The 26,889-nt window shown below is 39.9% G+C and overlaps 1 protein-coding gene across 12 annotated transcripts in view; it reads left to right on the top strand.

Annotated features, from left to right (window-relative positions):
- Positions 1 to 26,889, top strand: part of RABGAP1L (RAB GTPase activating protein 1 like) — a 248,568-nt gene that overhangs the window by 163,235 nt on the left and 58,444 nt on the right. For 11 of the 12 annotated variants that reach the window (XM_084526909.1, XM_084526912.1, XM_084526910.1 and 8 more), the window contains 2 exons: positions 10,093 to 10,134; positions 25,803 to 25,931. In XM_084526909.1, the coding sequence (XP_084383035.1) occupies positions 10,093 to 10,134; positions 25,803 to 25,931 (171 nt within the window). Of the gene's footprint in view, positions 1 to 10,092; positions 10,135 to 18,302; positions 18,946 to 25,802; positions 25,932 to 26,889 lie in introns of those variants that run through there. The other variant, XM_084526902.1, reaches the window with a different exon arrangement.

Raw genomic sequence — 26,889 nt, 5'->3', positions numbered from 1 at the left:
TATCAAGTATCACATTTTGAATTTCATATAAAGTGGCTTTTATAATCAGTTTTGATAAACTACCTGTGATGGTGAAGGCTAATGGGTGTGGGCTTTTATTATTATTATTATTATCATTATATTTTATTTTAAATAGAAATTAAAGTGTGCCTTCTTGCTGGCAAATGAACACCTATCGCTGGTGAAACCGTGGCCCTGTGTTATATAGGCGTGGTGCCTGGGAGCACTGCTTTGTAGTGAAATAATGAAAACCTTAGACAATGTATAACTATCAGTGCTGAGGCTGTGGTTTCTGTCTTACATGTGCCGTACTGAAGAAGGGGTGTCCCAGGACCCCCTGAGCTGTGTGAAGTCGCTCAGACGCTAAGACCAGCCATCGCTGAGCGTTTGTCCTAACTGCAGAGTGGGTACCCCAACGGGCTGCTGGTTTGTGTCTGTCACTGCCAGATACTTCTGTGATCCCTTCAGCAGAGTTGAGAAAGAACAGATTAACGTTTTAATTTATTAAACTTCCTCAGGAACCAAGTCAGGAACAAGCCCACTTCCTCTGTAAATCAACATGCAGATGAAGTGTGAATTAAGTAAAATATTGTGCCTGGATTTTTATCTTCTGTAGAGCCACAGGGAAAGATTTGGAAAATTTTTGGAATTAATGATTGTTGTCGCATTGTTTGCATTTGTTAACCCTTCAAGCTGTGACAGTTTTAATAAACCTTACAACACAGCTGACAGGGCTTGCTAAAAATCAAATCTATTTCAGTAAAAACACATTAAAAACAAGACTGAAGTAATGAGTAGATATAGATCTGTGCTGAAACTTCTCTCATTATTCCCATGCTATTTACAAAAGTAAAGCCAATGTCATATGTGTGAGCTGGAAAAGGCTGGGGGGGTTGTTTGTTTTCCTTCTTATGAATGCAGGCAATGTGACTGGCGTGCAGACTGCGTCCTTCCTCCTGCCCGGTGCTCCTTGCATTATGGCTGCTCGGGAGCCAAGTCTCCTTTTGGAAGTCTTTATCAGCCACTGCTCCTTCTTGCAAAGAGACTGGAAAGGATTTCTTTCTGAGGTTGTTACAGTTGGGTTTTAAGTGGCTTAAGATGAAGGAGAGTGGGCTGTGTCTCAGGCTGCAGATGGAAGAGACTCGGATTTGAACATGTGTGTCCACTTGGGTAACACTGGTGTGCTACCTTTGGGGCTTGCTATGCTGAGGAAGAAAGTATGCATGGGTTAGTTGGTTTAAGGCCTTCCACATAGTCAGGCACAAGTTGCTATATAAAAGTCTTTATTTTTAAAATGGCATATATCAAGACTGTTAGGGTCTGAAATGTTGTCATTAAGGAGCGTGTCCCAGAATAATGTTACAAAAGCATAGCTACATTTGTGCAGTGTTCTTAAATCAAAGTATGACATGTACCTATACGTACAGTGTGTGGAGAGTCTCTTATCTCCTAAAACAGATGTTACTTTAAATGTTGTGAGGCAAAAGAAAGCTAGAAAATTAAGGTGATCCATAACCTAGAAAAAGGTAAGGAATTTTAAGTTGATTATCTGTGGAATAGAAATGACTTTTCTGCATCGAGAAGCATCTGCTGACATATCAGCTGTTATCATCATCTTCATTGCAAAAACCTAGGGTGTGCAGTAGGGTTAGCTCAGGTTTTCTGGCCCTGGATGCTTTGCTTTTATGTATTTAGGTGAATTATGTAAATCCATGCTAAAAGAAAGTTTAGCTTAATTTGTCTGATGACTACTGCCGTGTTATTTTTCAGTACTAGAAGATAAACTAAAAAGAATGAAAAAAGGATGTAGTATTTGATTGGGTGCTTTATGGATGAGCAACTTTTTGAAGTTGTTGTATGTGTGTGTTTGAAATGTTCAGATTATTATAATTAAGATTTTAAATTTATTTTCTAACTGAAGGCCACAAGAAGCATTGGGTGTTGGGATATAAAATTTCAATCAAAAGCAGAAATATTAGAGGTATATAACAAAATGTTCTATATTGCCACAGGGATACACAAGATGCTCTATTATCTTTTAAAGCTATACAGATTTTATAAGAATTCAAGTGTGGATTGAGGAAAAGAGTATTTTAATAGAGCACATTCAAGAGGTTCTTGGAGAGACACAAGATTTAACACAACCCTTTACACTGTGTTGTCCAGCTGTTCCTGTGAGCATCCATAATTTATGTGTCTTCCATTCATAGCTGCAGCTTGTTTATCCCGAAAATAACAAGGCTGGTGATAAATGCTCAGCATGAGCAAAGAAAAAACTGCTTCACAGCAATCTGCAATTCAAGATAACTTATGTGAACAGAAGGTACCTTTTTGGTGATGTTGATAAATGTTGTGATCCCAAAACATTGGGGCTGCTTCTGTTCTGAGATGCAGGTGAAAAGTTGCCGAAGATGAGGGATCCAAGCGAATGACCTAGTTGTGCCTTGCTGGGGTGAGACAGCTCATGTTGTATCACAATATGTCTCTGAATTATTTTCTCCATCGCTACTGAAAGATTTTAGCCACTTACTAGTTGATGTTCACTTGGTTGATTTTTCTAGGAATATAGTTAATTTCCATAATGCTTGCTTAACACCAGTGCCATCTGCTGTATTTGAGTAGCAGCATAGTCTAGGCAGCTTTGGCAGTACTGAAAAACACTTCAGAAATAACTGAAGGAAAAGGATCACAAATAGGAGAGTGATATTCTGTGAACAAATCCAGGAAGCTAAGCTAATTTGGGGACTGTTTTTAAAAGACAGGGTGGTGCAGCCTGCCTCTGCCAAAACACATTCTGTTACTTTGTACTTGGAACTTGAGGTTGTGCTGGATTTTTTGATAAAATACGTAAAATCAGAAAGTGAACTTTGCATTCAGGTGCATGTTGGAGAGGGGCAATGAAGGCAAAGGCAAGGGCCAAGGCTGTGTTGTCACTGGGAAAGGGACATCATGAATAACGAGTGTTGGGAAAGAGATCAGATGGTGTGGGGGCATACATTTTCCTTGTGTTGTGTGACTGGGGGAACATGCATAGGGGAAGGAGACACGTCTCTCTCAACAGGTGTTCTGAGCCCCTCATCTTGTCTCTTCTGAAGAAACTTGGGGTCTGGAAGATTTCTGCTTCTCTCAATGTGTCTAATGGTCATCCCATTTCCCTGTGAGAATTGGAGGACCTGTCTGTCTACAGAGATCTGAGGTCTCTTTTTCCATCCCCTGATGTGGATTCAGGCTCTTTTCTCTGTCCCTATATTAATCAGGTTAAGAAAGAGGGAAAGGAATGTCAAAGGGCCATCAGATTTAAACCTCTGAAAACCAGAAGAGCCAGTACCTGATGTTAGTAGATGGCTTGGTCAAGCAAATGGAGAAGGCATGCTGCCAGCCCATAACCAGCTGCCAGTGAATTAGGAGCATGCCACTGCAGAAACGCCAGATGTCAGGGAGCAATTTGATATGTAGAAATGACTTAAAATCCCACGGCTGTAATGTTCGTTCTTTGAAAACAGTCACAGAAGCTGGACAAAAAAAGGGCTAATCTCATAGCACGCTTGACCTTCATCCAGCCTTAGCAACATCTTAGAAGCAAATTACGTGAAAGTCAGCCAAAGCATCTAAATATTTACTAGCACTCCTAAATCACATTCATTTCTGTTAGAAGCAAACAACCAAAGAAAATGTAATGCAAAATCTTATTTTCATGGTTTCCTGGTACTATTACTCACATGCCTTTTCATGCTGTAAAATACAGAAAAATAGCACAATGAATACTGAATCCCATGGTACCATTTTTAATTATCTCCATGGTACCTGCTTATCTAATAACTCAGTCAACTGGTCTTAATTGGGTCTGTATATTACCCACCACATTGTAGTATCAGGATGGAGAAACGTGCATTTTCTTTGCTTCTTTTACATGTTTATAACATTTCCTGCTGTGAGTTTTTGTTGGAGCAATATATATGGGCGCACTGCAGGAAAACCAGTTTGCAAAGTCAGCTGTACCTCATACTCTAGCAGTAAGATCTTTTTGCAATATTTCTTTTCTCCAAGATAACTATTTAGTAAGAAGGCTGTCCATTGCTTATACAAACCTTGATATTTTACACAATAATAAGATCATGTTTTTGTAGCTTTTAGTTATATGAAGTCAAACCAGAATTTGAAAATTAAGTTTCTTTTGGCCTACTAGAGCAAGAGCTGTGAAGTAATTTTCCAGTGGAACTTAGCAATTCTTTTTGTGTGTGTCCATGATCTGCTAGGTTAGCAAGAGCTAATAATTCAAAGGGTATGTTAGTAGCTAAAGCAATAACCATGACTGAACACAAATGCACGTGGATGAGCTGTGTACAAGTGCAGACAGTCTTTGTAGCAAGAACTATACCTTTTATCTGGTGCCTTATTTGAATGAGTTGGCCTTTCTTTCCTTTAGTTGTCCTGTTGCTGAGCTTGCATAAACGCATGAGCCTATGCATCTAAGTAAAAGATCCAAATTAACGTGCAGATCCCTGCAGAGTGTGCTCCAAGTCTGCATTACTTACAAAGAGAAATTTTAGCTTCAGAGCATGTATTTGTGGTGTCAGCAAAGTAAATATATTTGTGACATTCCTAAAATTTGTTGTGTATTCTCAACATATTACAGTTGCCAACCAAATGTTTTGCTGAAAGCAATCCAAAACATAAATAGAATTTTAATTCTCCTTTAGAGTTTGTAACCCCAATTACCCTCTACAGCTCTTTTGAAAGAGTGTGCAGTCAAACACATCATTATGAAACACTTTCAAATAATGAAACAATGTCAAATGAACTTCAGTGGAATAGCTAATCTCTCTCTCTTTTTTAAAGGGAAAAAAAAATGGAAAATTCAGTTATTAGAAAACTAGCACAGGTTAACTGGTTCTTGATGACATGTCATGTGAGTCTGGAGACTTCTCAGCCCATCCTTAAGTGCTTATACATTCTTCTTCACTTGGTGTGGAGCTTCAGGGAATGTTGCATCGATATCTTCCCTACTTCCCACTATGTGTCACTCATATCTAGGAACAAAGCCACAGATAAGGGTGCTCATGTTAAATGAATTTCTCATACATTCTTTGAAGAGATTCACTTCCTTTTATTTGTGGAAATGATGCGGGGGTGCTTCCCTGTAACCAGAGGAAGGTCTGTCAGATGGTTTGGGCTGGAGAGGGATTATTGCTAGTATTTAATGTAGCCTAACTTCCCAATAGGCTTCTGTCAGCTAAGCAAAGCTTTAAAATGTGTGATAAACTCCAAAGAAGTCCCCATGACAAATGTTGTCCAGATACTGTATGATTAAATTGTTTGGCCTAACTCTTCTGTCTTCTCTGCGCCAGGCTGGTGAGCTTTGGCCTGTATGAGTTTACTGCTTCCTCAACACCCTTTTTTCCTGTCTCTTGGCAGATTTGCTAGGTCAGATGGATAGCTGTGCCTCCTCGCTTCTACAGGAAGCCACTAGCACCCTTTCTGTTGCAAATCACACCCAATAAGACCACTTTAATAGGCTCTTTGTCATCTTTGTTTGTTATTCCTTGTTCCCAATCCACTTTGAGGTCTTTGCGGAAGTCATCTCGTTTCAAAGCGCACAGCAAGTCGAACTGAGGGCACCTCAAGGAGGGCTTCTGTCTTTACGGGGAGTCACAGCTGCAGCGGGTGTTAGGGAACGGGGAAAACCTCTCACTAGAAGAAGGTTAACATAATAATATTTCCACTTATTTTAAGCCAGCCTTGATGTCAGTGTACATGTATCATGCGGTTGAAGCATTACATTTTTAGAGTCTCAGGAGATATGGTTTCAGGGTTTTGCTCATGAGAATTAGCTAGAACCTGATGGAAAGTACAGTCTTTTAACATAAATTTAGACAAATGGATACATGATAAGCGGGAGCCTTAGAAGGTTGTAAGATAGCACAAAGGTTGGGAAAGGGAACATTTCCTTTTCTCTTACCTCCTTGACTGCAGAATAGCAGAGTTGTCTGCTTTGACATGGGTTTGTTCGTTCTCCAGAAGTCCTGAGCACGAGCACTTTCATGGACCTCTTTGAGGCCTCTACACAAGCTTAAGAGGGTTCATAAATAACACCTGCTGGAAGAAAGAAGATACTGTGCAGATGCTTGGCTGGACAGATAAGCCTCTAGACAGGCTGTCATAGGAGCTGCTGGGCTTTCTGCAAAATGCTAACTAAAAGTGCTGTGGAGGAGCATATCCACACACTGTGTTCCTGGGGCTGTTGCCCATGGGCTTCATGTCTGAATCTGCACACTGTACACCCCTCCAGCATGCGTGCAGCATCAGTGAACCCCTTGGGGTGCAAGACAAGAGAATGGCTGCATGAGGAATGATATGACACAATGATAGGCCCCCAACCATTCCTGTGCTCTAATAACAGTTCTGGTTTAGAATCCTGAATATTTTTAATTTTGGCTGTTGCATGTTAAACAAGTGAGTGCTTAGGTAATTATTGACAACTTTCATGTTTGCAAGGATGTTTTTAATATTAAGATCAGATCTTCATGACATTAAAGCATTTGCTTCAAAATGGGTTAAACATAGGAACTTTGGTTTTAAAGAGTAATTATCTAAAGCTTATTTAATATGGGCTCACTCCTCTTCCCAGTTGTGGATGATTTGTATGTACTTTCATTTTTCCATTATAAAATTGCTGGAGGGATATTGCTAGCAATGATTTATATGTCTGGTACACATTGGTATTTTTGGTACTTCTGCTTCTAAAATAGATGGAGGAGTTTAAGCTGAATCTTATAAATCAGTGTGTTGTAAATAAAGTAGGCTTTTAAATAAGAGATTGTGGGGAAAAAAAAAAAAAAAAAAGAGTTGAACTAGCCTCCTTTTTCATAATCATAATCATTAAACTTGGCTATATCAGAACAGTCTTCCATGCGCTAGGAAAAAGTCATTCAAGTATGCAGATCAGTGGTTACACAATGAGTTGTTAAAATGGGTGGGTAAGGTGCTGCACTGGAAATGTAAAGCATTGTGCTGGAAATCCAAGCACCTGAGCAGAAGCCACCTCCAATTCACCCAGCTGTCGACGGGTATTCATCCTTAAGGTGCAGAAAGTCCGAGCTGGTCAGCATGGAGCTGCCGTTGCCTGCAGCACTTGCTGCCTCTGCTCTGCAGTATTGCCTTGGTGTGGGAGTTACCTCTTCTGTGGAGGAAAGGGAAAGGTGCAAATTGCTTTCTGTTCTCAGGAATAATGGGGTGCCAATGCAGTTCTGTATAAACGTCTTAAGTCTTTTGGCTTTCTCGTTTTTGGGTGTTTGTGGGTTGCACATCTAATGTAACATTAGGGAATCTGTGAGCCACCCTGGGCATGGTGAGGCAGGAAAAAGAGCTGGGGATCCTCAAGGCAGGAGGAAACCCATTTCTGCCACATTTGTTCTCCATACAAAGAGTTATGATGAGGAGAAACAGGAAGGAGTGTGATTAGTGTGAATTCATGAACAATTTGAGTTTCAGGCAAGTCAGAAAAAAAATATATTTAAAAAATAAACGAAGACTGGTTTTGTTTTGTTTTGTTTTTTCTTTTTTCTTGCTAATGCCGGAAAATATACAGGACATGAATTCCTCAGTAATCCAACAGTTATGCATTGTACCTAGTCATAAAATAACTAAATCTGATCAACCAGTTAGAAAGAAAGCAGAATGTTTGCCATAGCCTGTAGTTGTGACTCTCATTTATACATTGAATGCTCATACTGAATCCTCTCTGTTAGTAAATAATAGTTGTTAATGTGTCATGACTGTGCGCAATGAAGTGATGGCTTCAAGTGGATATTTGGAATAAAAGTGGGAGTGCTGTGAACTTAATTCACTGCTGCTGGTGCTCTGGTGTTAAGTGTCATGACTGAAATTCACAGCCAGACTTTTTTTCTATTAAAATTAAGTATAAAGAGCAAAATAACTATTGTATTTGAAATATTTGTTATCCCCTTTGGAAAGGAGTTTCCCATGAATGTTTTCTTTTTTTTTGGTTCAGTCCTGCTGCAATTGTGACCTCTAGTGGAAAAAGCCAGTTTGTTATCATAATGATGATGCATCAAATTGCAAAGTAATTCATTGTGTTGCAATATTCATTATGGCTGATGTAGTAGCATTTCCAAGACTAATTAATGGTAAAATCCCTTCAAGGCACTGTATGTATATGTCAGTGTCACTTGCGTGCAAATCTGTTAAGACATTTTTAGATATCTACTCTGAAAGATGTTACAAAGAAAGATTTATCTTTCCATTAAAGAAACATGTAAGAAGATATGTTAAATATAATCCAGGATATACGGCATTCTGAACACGAAGGACATGAGGCCCACATGGCTCAGTGCCAGGTCCTGCACTTTGGCCACAACAACCCCATGCAGTGCTACAGGCTTTGGGCAGAGTGGCAGGAAAGCTGTGCAGAGGAAAAGGATCTGGGGGTGTTGGTGGATGCTTACCTGAACATGAGCCAGCAGGGTGCCCAGGTGGGCAAGAAGGCCAACGGCATCCTGGATTGTATCAGGAATAGTGCAGCCAGCGGGACCAGGGAGGTGATCGTCCCACTGTACTCTTCTCTGGTGAGGCTGCACCTCGAGTGCTGTGTTCAGCTTTGGGCCCCTCACTACAAGAAGGATATTGAGGCCCTGGAGCGTGTCCAGAGATGGGCTATGAAGCTGGTGAAGGGCCTGAAACACAAGTCCTGTGAGGGGCAGCTGAGGGAGCTGGGGGTGTTTAGTCTGGAGAAGAGGAGGCTCAGGGGAGACCTCATTGCTCTCTGCAACTCCCTGAAAGGAAGGTGTGGGGAGCTGGGGGTTGGACTCTTCTCACAGGTAACCAGTGATAGGACTAGAGGAAATGGCCTCAAGTTGCATCAGGGGAGTTTCAGGTTGGAAATGAGGAGACATTTCCTCTCAGAAGGAGCAGTCAGGCACTGGGACGGGTTACCCCTGGAAGTGGTGGAGTCACCGTCCCTGGGGGTGTTTGAGGAAAGGTTGGACGTGGTGCTTAGGGACATGGGTTAGTGAGTGACGTTGCTGGCAAGGTAATGGTTGGACCAGATGAACTGGGAGGGCTTTTCCAGCCTTAATGTTTCTATGGTTTTATGATAACACAGCAAATAAGAATTACATAAGGTATTTTTCATATTTGGATGATCTTGAAGCTATTTATAAAGTTAAATTACCCAGATAGGTAGGCACAGTTGCCACTGCCAGGCAGAGGGGGGTGCACACAGCAGTGGGGCTGCTGGCCCTTGGCTGGCTGTACAGTAGGACCCCAAGAGCACTTTCAGCTAAGGTGCTCTAAAGGGGCATCCTTCAGTGTGTGCTTCCTTGGCTTCTGAGAAAATCTCAGGCTCTCAGTTGTCAAAAAGATGCTGAAAAATAGCGGAGGAATGGAATTCCAGATTTTTGTATAAAACAAGTGGAAACATAGCCTTTTTCACCCCTCTGTAGTCAGTAAATGAAGTGCTGTGTGCTTTCTTTGATTTTTACGTGATTAGACATTGTCACTGTATCATTTACTGAATGGATTTCTGTATACATGTGTTTCCAGCTTTTGTGAACCAGAAATCAGACTATTTGATGCAGATATCGATTTGCTGACCTATGAAATGGTTTTGACTTAGGCTATTACCAGGTGTATTTTGTACTTGTGTTTTTTTGTTGTTGCTTTAATGGTGTGTGTGAAAGATTTTACATGATTAATCTTGGCTTTCTGTTACTAGGCAAAAATCTTATCATCTTATCATTTTCTTGAGGACCTGCTTATGACAATATTCTGCACTGTTCGTGAAAAATATTGGGAGGAACCAAAAATCTGGAGGGATGTCCTGTGACATGCAGGGCACCTGGCTAATGACAGTGAGATTCCTAAAGCTCCCAAGAGCCTTTATTTTCTCCAGCCAGGAGTTTGGAAGCTGGGCCTTGGGGCTTTAATGATGAACTTTGAAGTATAGCAGAGAAAAGAGAGGCATTCCCTAGGGATTTGCAGTATCTCGTTAGAGATGCTACATAATGATAAGTAATAGGGAAAAGAGATTTGTATATGGGGAATGATTGAAATCTCTTTCTTCTTATTTTTCAGGGCATGAACATAATCTTTCATGTAGCCTTGGCTCTCTTAAAGGTAAGCCATTGATTAGAAGCTTTTTTATTCAACCGTATGGAATGTTTTCTCCAGCTGAATGTATTGTGTTGAAAGGGAATGATAACGGTGGGACTTCTGGGGGAGGGAGCAGAGGAGAAATATCATAGGTAGAGATGTCTTCAGAATTACACTTACGGTAAATTTGTTTTTATTAAACTTAATCATGTTCCAATGTTCCTGGAACAAGGAGTGCAGTCTCAGGATTTAAGTGTCTTCCGTGCAATTACTATTTAGAAAACAATTATGATTCACTTCACAGGGTATTTCTTTTGTGGCTGGATTCTTTCATATCAATACGCAAGAAAAGTAATTGAATATTATTTGGTATTAAATGTATTTGTAATGCCAAGAGAGGAATGGAAGCCTTTTATGAAATGGGTAACTTCTACCTTTCATTTAGGTGAACAGCATTTACCTAAAGCACAAAAACCCCACTGACCTCTAGGTAAACCACTGGTCCTTTGGATGGCAGCGAGACAGCTCAAAAGTAACTTATATCAACGTTCACAAGTTGTGCAGTTATATAAACTGGCTTTGAGACTGTGGGTGTGCACCCAGAGGTCAGAACAACTCCTCAGAAAATGTGATGAACGTTAGAAAGAACTAAAATCCTTAATTCAGACAAGTCATACCGCAAATTTATTTTTCAAGCCAAGTTTCTTTTAACAGACAATGCTCAGTCTTTTTATTTTATGTACATTCCACAATACACTGTTTTTCCAGTTGAACATTTCTCTTTGGCCTTTCCAGGAGAGGAAAATTCAAGGAAGTATTTTGTTAGTGTTATTATAAAACTATTTTCTAGGCTAAGGAGTTTTAAGAGTTGTTTTCTAATTCTGCTTGTAGTGATTCTTCTTGTGCTTATGCAGGATTCTCTATTTGCCTCTTTGGTAGTAATGGGCTCTAAATGGTAAGGGAAGTATTATCCTGATAAAATATTTCTGTATCATAGCCAAAAACAACTGTGAAGAAGATACAGCTAAGTAGGCTAGGATTCTAAATCAGAAGCGTTCACATCAGAGCACATTTCCAAGTGTTACCAGCACAGGGCTGGTGATTGTCTATCATCAAATTAGCATTATGAATTGCTCTCAAGCAGGAATTGCTGTTCTGTTAGGGGGTAAAATAATTTCATACCTGGAGACCTGAAATAATTTTTTCCTGTTCAGATGTGTTCATAACCTCTCTTAACCATTAAAGACAATGTGCTTTATTTTACTGGTCTTTTTAAATTGAAGAAAGTGAATACGAGTGCTGCAGAACAACAGCTTTAAAAGCTGTGAGTTTCTAAGGCGTGCTTCTTGCTGATTCTGAACCAGATGAGAACAATTAGTAAGGATTTGTTCTATGTTAAAACAGAGCTATATGTTCTCATCCTCAATCTCTTATATTAGTTTCAGTTTGGAGGAAGTCATAAATCAGAGGAATATCTGAGTCTTTACTCTGCAAATGCCAATTTTCTCACATTTTTGTGAAGTGTGTGCTTCTCAGTCCCTCACTAAATAACAACAGAAAGCTTTTAGATTGATCTTCCTCTTACTCAGTGCAGTTTCTCACTGTTGCAACCAGCTGCTTGTATTTAAAGTGAGTGGCTGTTGGTTTTGAAACGACAGTACTACTTCTGTGACCAATTACCCGTGACATCTCAATGCAAAAAAAAAAACACGCATTTAAGACACGAGAGGAATCCTTTCCCTTTCCACCTCCCACATACTGAGCATGTTTGCAGCAATGAGCAGCTAGCAGATTAAAGCTCTTCAGCCACAGAGGCCATCATTTGTAATAGGGCATTAATCTGATTTATCAAAGTATAAACAGAGTCTTATTTTTGTGTAGCTTTCCAATGCCTGTCGCTTCAGCAGGCACTGCTCATCAGTGTGCTCACCAGTCACGCTATCCAGCTGGTGGCAGCATTTTGCAGTTTGACATTAATCATTCAGTTACGTCATGTTGAGACTGCACCTGAATTAACATCCAGTGAGCTGAGCTAATAGCATAGACATTCCTTGCTTTTCATTTGCTGAGCATCGGAAAACATGGTGAATTCAGCACTGGGGTGTGAGAAGAGCCCTAGTGCTGAGAAAGGCAGCATAGACCAGTGTGGTTCAGAACAAGTCAGCAAGCAACATTGTATTGGTGTTTTCACTTACAAAATCTCCAGTAAGACTTAGTTGAGAGTGACAGAGCAAAATGAACCATTCCAGTGCCAGCATATTTTCTGGTCTCTTTTGTCATCAGCTAGTTAGTTTCTTTGTCAGAAAATACAAAATAAACATGAAAGTCTTCACATGTGGCAAGAAAGAAAGAAAGAAAAAAAAAAGCAATAAGCTTTGTTTCAAATTTGCATATTTCTGTAATTATTTCCGTAAACTTATGTTTCTGATCTTGCTACCTCGGGAAAAAAATAAAAAGCTAAATGCGTGCTTTAGTTTGGAATTAGCAAAATGAGGCAAGTATTAAAATATGTGATGTGGAAAAATCAGGTTCTAGGTTAGGTTACTACCTACTGACGAGGGAAGAAAGTTTCATAAACTGGAAACATAAGAAGTAACCACAGGTTTTTAAGGTAAGTCTACGTCCTAATTTTCTTTCCAGGGGATGCTCTACTCCTAGCTTGTGGTTTGTAACACCACTCAACGGCTAGGTTGTTGAAAGTTATTTCATCTGTGTAACCATTAAAAATGCATAGCTTAATGCCAGAGAAAAGCTATGGTTTTCATTGGTAAAGTACATGATATTCAAATTGAAATGGGTAGAAAATAGTAAGAAACAAATAAAGTATTTGTTGTTTATCATCTAGAGCTTCACTTCAGTAGGTATGTTGTCTTACAGTCAGCACTGCTATGTGTTGGTCCTTGAACTCAGGCAAATGGGAGCAGCATTTCTGATAGGGGCTCTGAGGTCTTAGGCTCCTGCTCTAGGCTATGCTCTCTGATGGTAACTGTGTGTTACATGAACAAGGCGGTGGTGGTTGTTGGTTATTTCTGTTGCCACCTTTCAGTCTCCGTGCTGTTTGTGGCAGTGTGTGCCTAACAGATTAGGAAGAATACCAGTTACACTGGCAGGGACAGCAGGTGATTCTATTAATTCTTAAATTAATAGATTAGTTGATACAAAGGCTCGTTTAAAAAATAATAATAATGATAAAAAAATTTTCAAAGTTGCCCTGGCTTATGAGGATTATTTGATATTTTTATATTATTATGCATGTGGACTGTAAAGGAACTTCTGGGCCAAAGAAATGCTTCTCTGCTGAATCGCACCATTACGTGACGTGGCAGCCATTTTATAAGCTAGTAACAGCAACAAAATTGTTGGTGGAAGGCCATTTTTTGCTTTTTGCATATATATATTTTTTTCTGCAACATTACTCTTGTTTCAGTCTAAACTTACTACTCAGCTTTCTACACTTCCCTGGTCTTAGATCAACTGTGTCCTTTATCTTAAATAGCCCTCTTGCAGAGACATGCTGGTGTTTCTCACCTTGAAGTATTTATAACTATCAATCATATTCTTTACTAAACAAATCAATATTCTTGGTATTCTTGAACCCTTGAACATCTTAGTAGTGGCCTTCTGCATCTGCTCAAATCTGCGTTTGTCTTTTTGGATGTGAATGACTGGATCTTTGAGAGAGGTTGTGTTGTGTTTCCTGTGTTGACATTGTATTCCTTATTTCTAGAAGAATCTACTTTATCTGATTACCATTAGGATTGTATTGTTCTCATATGTTTGTATGGAATAATATTCATGATTAACCAGAGTGATCCACAAATCCTGTTTCACCACTTTAGGTATGGAGGACTTCAGTAAGGGCAAAAAAATTGAATAAAATTATTCTGTACCAAAATAGACATTTACGTTTCACTTCTTAATTAACAGATTACAGGTTATATATTTATGTTTTTATTTCACTTCCAAGGCACTCATTTCTTTGAACAGACATTTGACCTAATCTGTCTTGGATTTTGTCTGTGATTTATCTCTTGCATTACCACTTAATGCCAACCCAGAACTTTAAAACCAAATCTGAAATTTTGTTCTGTGTTAAAGGCATAGCACAAAAATTTATGCTCATGTGAAGCAGACATACCAAAGATAGCTAGAGTAGTGATTCAGTCTCATAGGCACTGGATTCTGTTGTTTGTGGGTAAGTTACTCCTATTTCTTCAGGGAGCTATGTGGCTTGCATTGTAACCCAAATAGCCGGTGTAACATCCCTGAAAATAAAGCCGCCTTTTGTCACTCAACACATGCCCGGTGCTGAAATTACCACTTGCCACTATCTTTATTTGCCATCTTCACTTGCCACTATATTCATTCGGAGTAGCAATTGTCAGCTATCACTTATATGTAAAATTGATAGTTTTTTTTTCCTATTTGCATCAATTTACACTTGTCTACGTTGACTTGTAATTTACCGTACTATTTCCCAGTCATTCAGTCTCTTACAGTCCTCCAGCAATTCTTTACTGTAATCCCGTGTCTTTAAAACCCTGAATAATTTAGTAACATTCGCCAACATTGTCACCTTGAGATTCACCCTCGATTCACCCTCTTTTCCAAGCCATTTAAGAACAGGCTAACCAGCACGGACCCCAACACAGATCACTGTTGGAATCTGCTCTGAAAATTAATTTTGTTGTGTTCTCTCTAATAATGTTAAAGATGTAAACGTCACTCAATTCAGATTACACAGTTGTGATTAGACCCAGAGAACACAAAGGACAAAGTAATTTCTGATAAGGTAAGAGGTGAAGCTCTCATTGTGGGCATGATGTAATTGGTATGGATTTTCAGAGTTGTTCTGGTGCAGAATTTGTCTTATTCTTTGTGGAAATAAACTTGAAAGAGAGCTTTCTATTTTATTCTTCTAGTTTTATATTCTATTTAGCTTTTCAAAGCCGGTTACTTTTGCCAGTAAAACACTAAACACTAAAATGTTAAAGGCAATCCAATTCCTTTTTTTTTTTTTTTTTTTTGGACAGTTGACATAGAAAAGAGAGATGTTATCATACATAGGCAATTAGCAATTGATATAGCAATTATGAAAATGTTCAGTGTATCTCAGTGCTGACCTTTCAGTACCATGCCCCATTATCGTAAACATTTTATATTCTTGTCAACATAAAGCACAGGATAGGAGGTAGGACTAGTGATGCTTTTGCCGGGAAGATGGGGACAGAGAGAAGATACACTTGGCTAGGCTATGGGAGAATGTGGAGAATGTGTGTGCAGGGGAAGCAGAAAGGGAGAAAGGAATCCACGGCACTCACACGCTTGTATAACCCAGTGCCAGCGGTGCGGATGTTTGTTGCATGGATAGGAAGGCCAGAAACAAAATTGTATTTAAAAGCCCAGGTAGCCTACAATATGGAAATCAAAGCTCAAATAATAGGTGTTTAGCATAAGGTATTCTACTTCATGTGCAAGAATACAGGACAGCAAGCTAACGGTAGGGTAAGAGCAGTGGTGAAGGCACAGAAAGGAGCAGTGAAGTCTACGTGAAAGGAAAATCACAATTCCTCATCAGACATGGGTAAAAATAAGATGCAGTGTTCAGTTAGGATGTGGAGTATCTGAGAATGGCAGGGAGTATAAAATATCTTAAACTGCAAATCTAAATGACAGATCACTGTTACGCTGTGTGAAGAACTGGCATGATTTTCTCCCACATACTGTTTTGATATTCCCCCCAGCTCTTCTTCCAAAGAAGAGGCATAACAACAATGAAAGCCACGAAGTTTTTGTAGAATGAGAGCTGAAAAACCTAATAAACACTGGGCATTGGATTTTAGCTGATAATGCAGGTTTTTTTGTGAAGCTTTGGAACTTTTCAGGTTTTAGAGACCTATTTTTAAAGCAAGTAATCCAGGCCTGATGTAAAAATTGTAATGATGGTAGTAGACCACATCCCTTGGGATGCTAGTCCTGTAGTTAATTTTCCTCATTCCTAAAAATTTGAACCTTATTTCTAACCTGAATTCATCTGGTTTTAGCCTCTAACTATTGGATCCTATTACAACTTTCTAGAATTAAAGACTTTAATTAATAATCACTTCGTTCCATTATTCATAAGCCCAGACATTACCCAAAGTGAACCAAATGCAAAACTCTGTAAAGATGAGAGCTAGTAGCTTAAGTTTGGTTTATGCAAGGAAAAAAATAAGGCTTTTTATATGGACAGCACTCAGTTCTCTGCCCACAAGTTGTGTTTGGTCACCACTGACTCTTCCCATTCACCCCTATGCTTCCGGTTACGTCTGTATCTTCCTTGTTTCCCAAAGCACACAACAGAACACTCTTATTTCTTTCTTTTAATATTTTGAGTAATATTTTCATTCCCATATTGAGAATAGAACCTGAATGTCCCTTGAATATCATGTGTGCCCGCAGGTGTTTAAGCTAGATGTAAGCACTTGAAAAATTCCACACACACACACAAAAAAAGATCTACTTTCTTTTCTTTAAACCCCTTGCCCTACAAACATAGCTCACTGAGGTGAGACTTCAAGCTGTGATATATGACTGATCGTGGTCCTTGCATATGCACAGAGCACAAGCTCAGCCTGGGCAGAAGCGCCATCACCTCTCTCTTCGCAGTCCTGCTCTGTGCTCTGCTCCATCTGGGTGGGTTTCCTCTGCAAAGCAGCATCTCACAGCCCATGGTGCTTCAGCCAGCTTTCAGGTGATAACATGTATAAAAGAGCTCATTCAATACTGCACAAAATTTGCTGGCGAATTTGGTGGTGAAGTCAACTTCAATCCCATTTTGCCCCAGGAGAGTTCGCTGAGGCCTCGTTGTTGTCAGTTGTTGTCTCTGACCTGTGACTTCTGCTCTTTCTGATGCATCCGTTCTCCCACCTGCTTCACGTGTCTCCGTGAGCCAAGGTGACCTGTGTGCATGGGGAGATTTTCAATGATACTGTCCCTTTTTTTCATCTCTTCTTCTTCCAAGAAAACTTGCTTGTATTAGAAAGGAGTCTGGTATGGGTGGTGTATCAGACTGTACGAAATGAATTTATTTTTCTCTGCCATTTGCAGTTTTTATTTATGCTTGTTCATGGCATATTAAAATTAGTGTTCATATTTGAACTACTTGTGAACATCTTTCTTATTTCAATTCAACAAATCCAAGCTACTGATTTTTACTTTGCATTAGTATTTTAAATGATTTTTCTTGACATGATAGACAAATGGCTTTTATATCAAAAATAATGTATTTGCAGAAGTGTTTGCAATTGCTCTGCTTTAGATCTCCAGATCTCCTTGCGATATTTTAAATTATCGCCTTTCTCTGTGTTGGAATCTGTGCAATATCACCGCTGTGATTGAAAAGTGTATTGTTCTGTTACAGAGCCCAGGTTATAATTAGGCAGTGCAAAAGGGAAGCAGCATAAAAACATGCTTTCTAAAATACAGAACCGCAGAAATAGCCTGCTGCGTTGTCCTTAACCAGATGGCAGAGGCACCTGGCCTGCTCCCCGCACGGGGAAGATGCGAGGCAATTTAATGTGTGACATCACAGCATTTCCTTACAAACGTGCAGTTAATTTCTAGAACCAATTGAAATGCACATGCTGACATCATCCCCTCTCTACTGATTGTATCCAGGTTTAGAAACGCCTCTGGAGAAGACAGTGCTGGAAATGATCGTTATTTAAATTATTTAACTCGATCCTGCGCAGGCTAGGCTACATCTCCCTGGCTTTTCGGAAGCCGGCTGCTGCCCTCCTCGCCAGCAGTCCCTGGTGGTGTCCTTGCCCCTCTCCAGTTTGGCAGCCTGGGAGGGAGGTAGGAGGGTCCCTGCCCTACCTGCCCGGCTCCAGATTGCACTTTGTCTGTGCTTGCGTTATGCAGAAGCAGATCGACCAAAAGTCATTCCACTGCCTGGCAGGCTGATTTCTCCCTAAACATCGAGCGTTAGAGGATGCGGTTCATGTACACGAGCCTTGGATCCAGCAGCAAAACCCGTCACAGTTGAATTGATGTAAGGTAGACGGGGAGGGGGAGCTCATCCGTCCAGCCGCTCACTATTGGCTTCTTATTACGGCATTCTCCCCCGAGACGCACGCTGCATGCTCATTCACCCCCTCCCAGCCCCCTCCTCTCCTACCCCTTCATTACTGATGCACAGCAAGAGGCAGCAGCAGCAGCCGCCACGCTTGTCACGGATCCGAGCTTGCAATGAGCTCATCCTTTTCTCTTTGCAGCTTCCTAACTGCCCTGGCTTTATTGCTCTTATTGCTGCTGCTGTCTGCTCACACGCACAGTCTCAGACACGCTGAGCCCTGAGAGCTCTCCATTGCTTTCCTTCTGTCAGAGCTTTCCTGCACTCATTTTCTGCCATTTTCCTGCCTTTTAGGTACATTTTAGATCCATGTTTTCTTTGGTTTCTTTTTCAAATCTACTTCGGACTCTGGCTGAGCCAGCACAGTGGATCATATTTTTCCTTGATTCTTAGCAAAGATGCTTTTCTCATTTTGAGAGTGTCTGCTGTGCTGTAGACGCCCATCTGAACCGATAGCAAAGAGCTCAGGCTGGCTCTTCTGGCACTGCACTTTTTGAAATTGTGGTTAAAAGCCTGTTCTTCTCACTCTGGATACTTACTACTTACTGCTCATGGAAGAAGGGGTACCTTGCAAAACCCCAGCTGCCAAGCTCACACCACCTGTCAAAAAGTCACAGGACATGCATGACGAGAGAAGCAAGCTGGTGAATGAGTATGCATGTCGGGTGCTGGAACTTCTGGGGATGGGGCATCGCCTGTTTGTGCCTCGGCTGCTTGCGGTGAGATCACGTTTTCTTGAAATTAATTCTCTGTGAATTTGCCATCTTTCCTCCCAAACCTGCTTTCCCCCCAGGATTCTTTATGCTGAACGGAGGTGTGAGATGTCTCTTCTTTTTTTCCTTGGCTTCTTACAACCCTAAGCACCGACTCTTTCTTCTTCCTGGCAGCCTGGGAGGGCTGAACACAGGTCCTGCTGCTGGGAGCCAGTGCCACTCCTTCAGCAGCTCAAAGGGTCGCAACCAGGTCTGCATCACCGAAAAATCTTTTCTAAAGCTGTGAATGCTTTTGTTCTCAGTTCTGCAATGACTGCAGATAAGCAGCATGCCCTGTCTACTTCTAGGTGCTGATGGAAAGTGCGTTAATTCTCTGCAGTTCAAATCTTACACTTGTGACATCAAAGGTTTGTTTTAAGCATTCATAACATTTAAGCTGTGTTGATGTGTTTTGGTTTTCTGCTGTTTCTATATTCGGTTTTGACAAGGCAGGTGACACCATGTAAAAAAAAAAGTTTAAAATACATGTGTGGAATTATCTGGGAAATAAATTGTTAAAGATGTTCTTATCTGTCATAGCAACTGATGTCTGTGTGTGAAATGGCCTGAAATTGGTGTGGCATCTTATGGTACACAGAAGTACGCCTTCATCATTGCTGCTGCTGTGCAAAACACACCCAAAGCCACGAAATAGCAGAGAATCTGAAAGTCAGCAACTAGCCCTAGCTGGGTCTGCTCTGGGGTGCCATAAACTGAGCTACAGCCCTGGGGCATGCCTGCTCAGTGGTGTGACACCAGAATGTCATTTTTATGGGATGCCTGGGAAAAGAGTGCTTTTACTGACCTGTACCATGTTCTTGTAGCTTGGTGCCTTTCCTTCATTTCCACGCCCTGCGTAGTCCTGTATTGTGGTGTTATGGAGTGACCTGTCTTGCATTTTCATCGTGCTGCTGAACCTCTGCTTGGTGTTCTGCAGTACCCTCAGATAAATGATGGTGATCTGTGCATTGCAAGATGCTCAAAAAAATATATATAAAAAAAAAGCAGGTAGCTGAGTCTGTGTTGTGTTCCAAACGTTGTTAGATGGTAGGGACAATGTTCACAAAGTCTTAAATTGCTAGTAAAGTGAAGATGAATTTGGATACCTACAGGCACTTGTAGAATTGGGTGTTGTGCCTGCCGTAATGGCTAATAATGCATGGCTGAAGCTGCTGTGTTTGTAAGCATTATGCCAGTCTAGCTCAAAGTGCATCTAAACCTTCTTCCATCCCATCCAGCTGCTTTAGTGCTGTTGGTCTCCTGGTCAAGGACTACCAAATCATTCTGAATTGTTTTGTGATGACCTCTAAGGAAGCAGAGGCAAAAATACAAAGCTCTTTTTCACTTGACTTAATCAGGCTTTGGAGCTGGCCCTCCTGATAGGGCATACCAGGGAATTCAGTGTACTTCAGCAGCCAGACATCTGAGCTTTGCTGAATGACATTATTTTATTTATTTAAAAAAAGGGGAGGGGAAGGAAAAAGGCAAAACAATACACACAATGCTTGTGTTATCAAAGAGCCTTGATTTGTGAAGTCAATGTGATTTCCTGCCAGGTTTTATTAGCTAAATATACTTCTTTTGACATATATCCCTTCTGACATATACCCATTCCATGGAGGAGTAGAGACTGTTTCTGATGATTTTTTAAAAAAAAAATTAGAAAAGCCTGAGGACCAAGAATTTGTACTTTAATCAGAACTAAAGATACTTCAAAACCTTGGACTTTTGTAAAATTAAGAAGTAGATTCTTTTGTGCATATATAAGCATCTTTCTCTGCTGTGGTTTGGGGAATAAATGCCTATGACAGGCAGAATGTATACCTATATAATATATATAGGTGTGTATATATATATATATTATACCTATAGGTATAGGTATAATAACAACACTATATAATAGTGTTATTTGAAAAATATAATCTGTAACCTCAGAAAAATTCAGATCACCTGCTCACTGGCATCAGTTATATGTGATGATGAGCAAGTGGAACAGCACTAATTCTGTGTGGATTTTTCCCCTTGGGGATATCTGTGGGTGGGTAGAGCTAGGAGATTTTTTGTTTGCTCTTCCACACATTCATCAGCATTTTACGGGGCAGAATGAACATTGCCTTTCATAAGTCTGGATCTGCACACAAACACTGGTGTAATTTTGAGCAGAGGTGCACTGCTGTATGTAGGCAGTGGGCAAGCAGAGGATCCCTGCTGGATGCCAACTCATCGTGCACAAAACCCCAACTAGGCCTTCTGAAAGCTTTTGCCTATAGTCAGGTTATATTTTTTTGCCGTGACACTTTTATACCAAGCCGTGTTTAACAGAAAACACAGATTTTAACAGGAAAAAATATATGTCTTTGTGACAGTATAGCTTTCCCAGCAAAGAAGAGCGTAGAAGTGATGCCAATGAAAGGAGGCTTTTGATGGATCGTGTTGGAAGTGCATGCCAGCGCACCTGTGGCAGGGTAGCTTTGCCAGTCCATCTGTCCCCAGCCTGGATTCCAAGTCCACCCATCCTGGCAGTCCTTGGAAGCTCAGCAGGTCAACTTCCTCCTCTTGGAGCCATTTCACAGTCCTCAGGTCAAAGGGCAGCACAGCACAAAATCATGCAACATGCAGCATTGCAGTCTGCTGCTACCAGTGGGAAGGGAACCATCAGGTTAGAAAAAACACCTCCCATACCTTCATGTTACACTGCAGCTTCTACAAGAACTTAAAATCACACAGTGCATGTTAAGGATTTTTAATATTAAATATCAATATTAAATATTATAGTCTGCGAAATTGGTGTAAAATTACATGTGAGCATTTTGAATTTTCTGACAGCAAATTTAATAGTGGAGTAGAGTATGGCTGGATTCTTCTCTGCCTTTTACTTCATCTTGTTCCTGATTCATATTCCTAAGATTGTACAGCACGTACTTTATGTTCGCTCACATTCTATAGAAATTCTGTGTGTATATACCGTATGCATAGAACACTACAGATTTTTTTTTTTTTATCTGTTTGTGTAAAAGAGGAAGAATTAAATTAAGGAAGTGCCATGTGGTTGATCTGAAATTTCTTCTGCTCTATAAGTTCCCAGGTGGGAACAGGAGATTCAGTTGGTACAGTCAGTAAGGAATGAGACTGCAAAATTAATAATTGAAGACAGAAAAATTAAATTAAAGAAAAAAGCCAAGCCTATGTCTTAATCACATTTCCCTAAGTATTTTGGAGATGGCAGTAGTAACAGTATTTACTTTAAAATGATGATGATGATAATAGTAATAATATAAAAAACATCATTTAAGTCTCAAAAAAAAGAGCTGTGATGATCTGTTTTTCAGAACTTTGCAATTTCACAGAATTTTGTCTATTGACTTGAAAGTTTGCTGATTAATTCTGCAAAGGGGCTTGTCCTAAGTTTCAAATAATCCAATTAAGATCATTTTATGAACATATTGAAATACTTAAGTAATGTGGGAAGGACATGTGAGGGAACGTGTATAGCCAAACCCTAAAACGCAAGCTGAGAGTTTAGAAGTTCATTGGAAGTTGACGTTATGTTCATAGTTCTCAGTGAGGCTCATCTTTTGCCTGTTGTTTTTCTTTATATATTTTATACAAAAATATGATTATTTAAGAATTACATCTTGAATATTAAAAAATGCCCTGAAGTCCCAATGTGCCTCAAAATACAATGTACCTGCCAAATGTGAATTATTGCTTCATTAGACTTACAGATGGTTTATTGAAATGAGTTGTTCAGGAGATCCATGAGCTGAGTAACATGAACCAGCAAATTTACAAATCTCTGCCTGTCAAACAGCTGCCAAAAGGTGCCTGAAATGTCTTTATGATTTATTGATTAAAATCACAAAATGTCAAGAAATGTGAATAATAAAACAACAATGCTATACACTTTTTTGTACTGCATATATCGTATATGTATAAAAAATGTATATTCGTATGTATTTATATACACATACCGATTTTTGTTGTTTCCTGTTTTTAATTAGTACCTGAAAAGCTTTGTTTGCATAATTTAGACCAAAAAAAGCATTAACTATACAAAATGCAAAACCCAGTTAACATTGCTCTCAAAAGATTACTTTGATTTCTTCTGATTTTAATAGTGAAACTCTAACTTTCTGGTCAACAGATTATTTTAATGAAATGAAAATACTCAGCCAAGTAGAAAGAGCTGAATGTTAGGGGCCTACCTCTCACTTTATTGACATATATAATATTCTGGACTGGAAATGCAGCAGCAAGCTTGTCTCCAAAGAGGGCAAATGTATAATGTTGTAGGGAAATCTGTTTGACCTGTATGGCAAAAACAGCAGTCAGCATTGTGGAGAGAGAGGGGGGGAAATCACTTTGGAGTCAGCTGGTTGTTAAACCAATTACTGCTTTTCTATCACCGTTATCCAGCTGAACTTTGCCCAGAGTGCCTTGGTTGTCAGCGTGGCTTCTGGCACAGAGCACTGCTCGCTGCCAGCAGGTCACCCCAAATACAGCCCGCTGTGCGTCCGAAGCACTGACCAAGCCTCAAGCATGGCAAAAGCGTATACAGCCTTACTAAACCTTGTCCAGAAGAAAAACAGCGTGCAGAGGAGGAAATGGATGTGTTGGCCGTAGCTGTGTTCACGAGTGGGTCTGATTCATTAGGTGCCTAAGTGCACCAGCTCACTGTCCACATGACATCAGTCTTGTCAGATGGGGCCTCAGCCAGATAGTCCTTCTGCCAAAGTTTTGTGGACAGAATCAGATGTGAGAGTTGGTAAAGCTGAGCATTTCTCATCCACATCCTGAAGGCAGCTTTTGTTGTGTCCTTGCAGTGATGACCCAGCAGCTACCTTGGCTGGAAGTGAAGGGAGGATCAAAGAGATCTTGAGGGAACTCTGAGCAGCTTGAAGACAAAGTTAGAAAATGCTGCAGTCAAAGGGAAAGAGATCTGCCAAAGCAACTTCAGCTGCATTTAGAGTTTTCTCACTCTTACCTTGAGATTAATGTAGCAGAAACTACTAGTAAGTCTTCAGCAGGGTGTACGGTATGATCATCTCCAGAAATATGTAGGGTAATAGGTAAATGTACGGAATGGATATTTTGTTGGTCTTGATTGAGGAAGCCAAAGGACAGGTTGCTGTGCTGTCCCCAAAGTGGAAGGTTGGACACTGAGCAGTGATGATTATTGGTGCTCGGGTGGCAGACCTCTGATGTCAGCTCATGTTCTCCGCTATTGGAAATGCTGGATAACCATGAAAATGCCCTCTTAAATTCTGTGGTTCCCAGTTTTGTTCATCATTAAAAATCCATTCAAAAACCCTTCTCCATTTCCCCATCAGATAAAGCTTGGTCAAACTGCTATGTTTTAGTGGACCCAGCTGTAGCATTTTTAGCAGGACTATGGAATATGTCAAGCTGTGTTGGAGTCTCGCTGTTGCATGCTCTTAGTATCTGCAGTACCACATTGAAGTTCAGTTTGCTTTGGGAAGCAATATACTTGTACTTTTAATAAAATGTTTTACATAGTAGGTTTAATTATTTTCATGTAAATGAGCTACTGAGACTTGTTAATATGATACATAGGGAGAATTTGTAAATAAAACCCATTAGTAATTTTTTTTTTCTGTAGTGAGAATTAAATTTATTTCTACTTATTTGAAACAAATCTAACACCGAGGAGAAAGAAGAGTATCATCTAGTCTTACCTCTTTCATGACAAGGACTGCTGTTTTCCCAGTTCTTCCAGTGTGGAGCCAGATCCCATGTGTTTGGCTGCAGCGTGTTTGCTGGAAAGCGGTTGTGTGGAAGCAGCAACGGATTTTGGGTGGGTGAGAGGATAGCTTAGGAAAGGAGAGCCCCTTCAGCAAAGGCACCTGTGTCTCTCTGGAGGTGTCGGCTGAAGTGTGGTGGTACACAGCTCCAGCCTCCGTGGTGCTGCTCTGTACGCTGACACATGTTCCTTTGTTCCTTCTGGCTTAAAAGACATTCACATTTTGAGGTGATGTCCTGAATGTCTTGTCTGGATGTACAGTCTCTGTGAACCTTTTTAAGGAACAGCCTAAAGGCTTGCTTTTGCATATCTGTAAAATCTTCTGGTATAGTTCTCGCATCTCCAAAAATTAATGCATTTGTCCCTGACCCATGAATCATATTACTCCGTCAGTAGCAGAACTGGATTAATGCTGAGTGTTTAACATTTTCTGACCTGTTAGTCTTGCTACCACAGTGAGAGGTACAGTCTTATGAGAAATATCGAAATAAACATGTGAAACATTTTCTGGCAGAGTGTTCTTTGAGAAATTGTGTCACAGACTTCTACATATTGACTTGCTGATGCCTCTTATGAGTCATATGCATTTTTGCTTCTGCTGTTCATGTCTGCAACCATATCTATGTATCTATGTATTATCTTTTTAGGGTAGCACTATAAAAATCAGCGATGTTCTAAAGCATAAGCTCTCTAAAAACATTATGGATTCTCCTAGGTTTTTATTGTTTGCTTGGTTTTGTTTTGTTTTGTTTTTCCCTTACTCAGTTTCATCTTGACAGGCTTAGCCAGAATCCCTTTCTTACCCTGCAGGTACAGAAGGATGAAATACATTAATGTGTTGTAGTCCTCTGATTGTGCTACTCTGCCTGGGATTCCTGGGATAAGTTTTAGCCTCTGTCTTGTTTTATGAGAAATGGATTAGAGAGCTGATTTTAAAGAGGATGTTTTTTGGGCTAATGTGAATGTTGGTGGTTTGGAATGCAGTCAGTAAATGACAAATCCAGTAAAAGTGCACGACTACATGTTCTCAGTGTTTAGCGTAGTTCTCTGTGTTTGATTGCAGACCTCAAAAGAGGACCTTCTACAAGCTGATTTTGAAGGAGCTTTGAAATTCTTCAGGGTTCAGCTGCCCAAGAGGTACAGAGCTGAGGAGAACGCCAGGAGACTGATGGAACAAGCTTGCAACATTAAGGTAAGGGCAGTTTTCATTTCCGCTCATTCACCCAGAGTTCTTACAGAAAAAGTAAGGTACTGTGTATAAGAATGACAGTAGCACGTGCAAAGTAAAGCAATGAAATCATTAATTTATTATTTTTGGTGTATGTATGTATATCTGTACACACTTATTATATTTAAAGAAAGTACAGCACAGAGCTTTACCCTCTTTGCTTTGGCACATTCTTAATAATTAAAACAGTAAGCTTATGATCGAAAAATGGCACAGTCAAAACTTGCTAATTCATTGATTTATAAATAGTGACAGCACTAAACAATGAATCAAATATCTGATGATCATCATGGTTGTATATTATTTGTTTCGCCCCAAAGCTATTTATTTGCAGAGCGCCGCTCTCTGTATAAAACAATTGAAGTGGAGTAGAAACTTAGTTTTGTTTGTCTATCAAGCTTACCAAGAGAGAACATCTTTTTTATGTTCTATGCTACCAAGACCATGCTGTACACCCACAGGATGACCCAAGAAAGAGCCATGGGATGGGTTTTAACATTTGATTTTGAAATAAGTGGTTTTGTTACTTCTTGAAGTGTGAGCACTGATGGGAAATGTGTGTTTAGTGTGGTCCAATAATGGGCCAAGACCATGTGAACAGAAAGATTGCTCCTCTAACACTTTGCTTTATATCTCTCTCAATGTGTTTATTCACTTGCTTTTGTGCTGCTTGATTTCATAGTTTGTGTAATTTAAGGATTTATCAAGTACAGTAACATTATCTTTATGTTGTTTATTCAGTCCATATTTTTCTGATGAGAGGTTAAAATAGAAGTTCTCATGGTACTTTTTGGAATAGATGTTTATCGATTTTCTTGGGCTTCCCTTTCTAATTTCTTCTTGTAAAATACATTGCAAGCCATATGATATTTTTTATCATTTTTTTCAATTTGTACTGGGTATGTATTTCTAAGATGTGTTT

This window comes from Aythya ferina, assembly GCF_964211825.1.
Source record: "Aythya ferina genome assembly, chromosome: 8".
Classification (NCBI taxonomy): Eukaryota; Metazoa; Chordata; class Aves; order Anseriformes; family Anatidae; genus Aythya; species Aythya ferina.
This window is presented reverse-complemented; position numbering and strand designations above follow the sequence as displayed.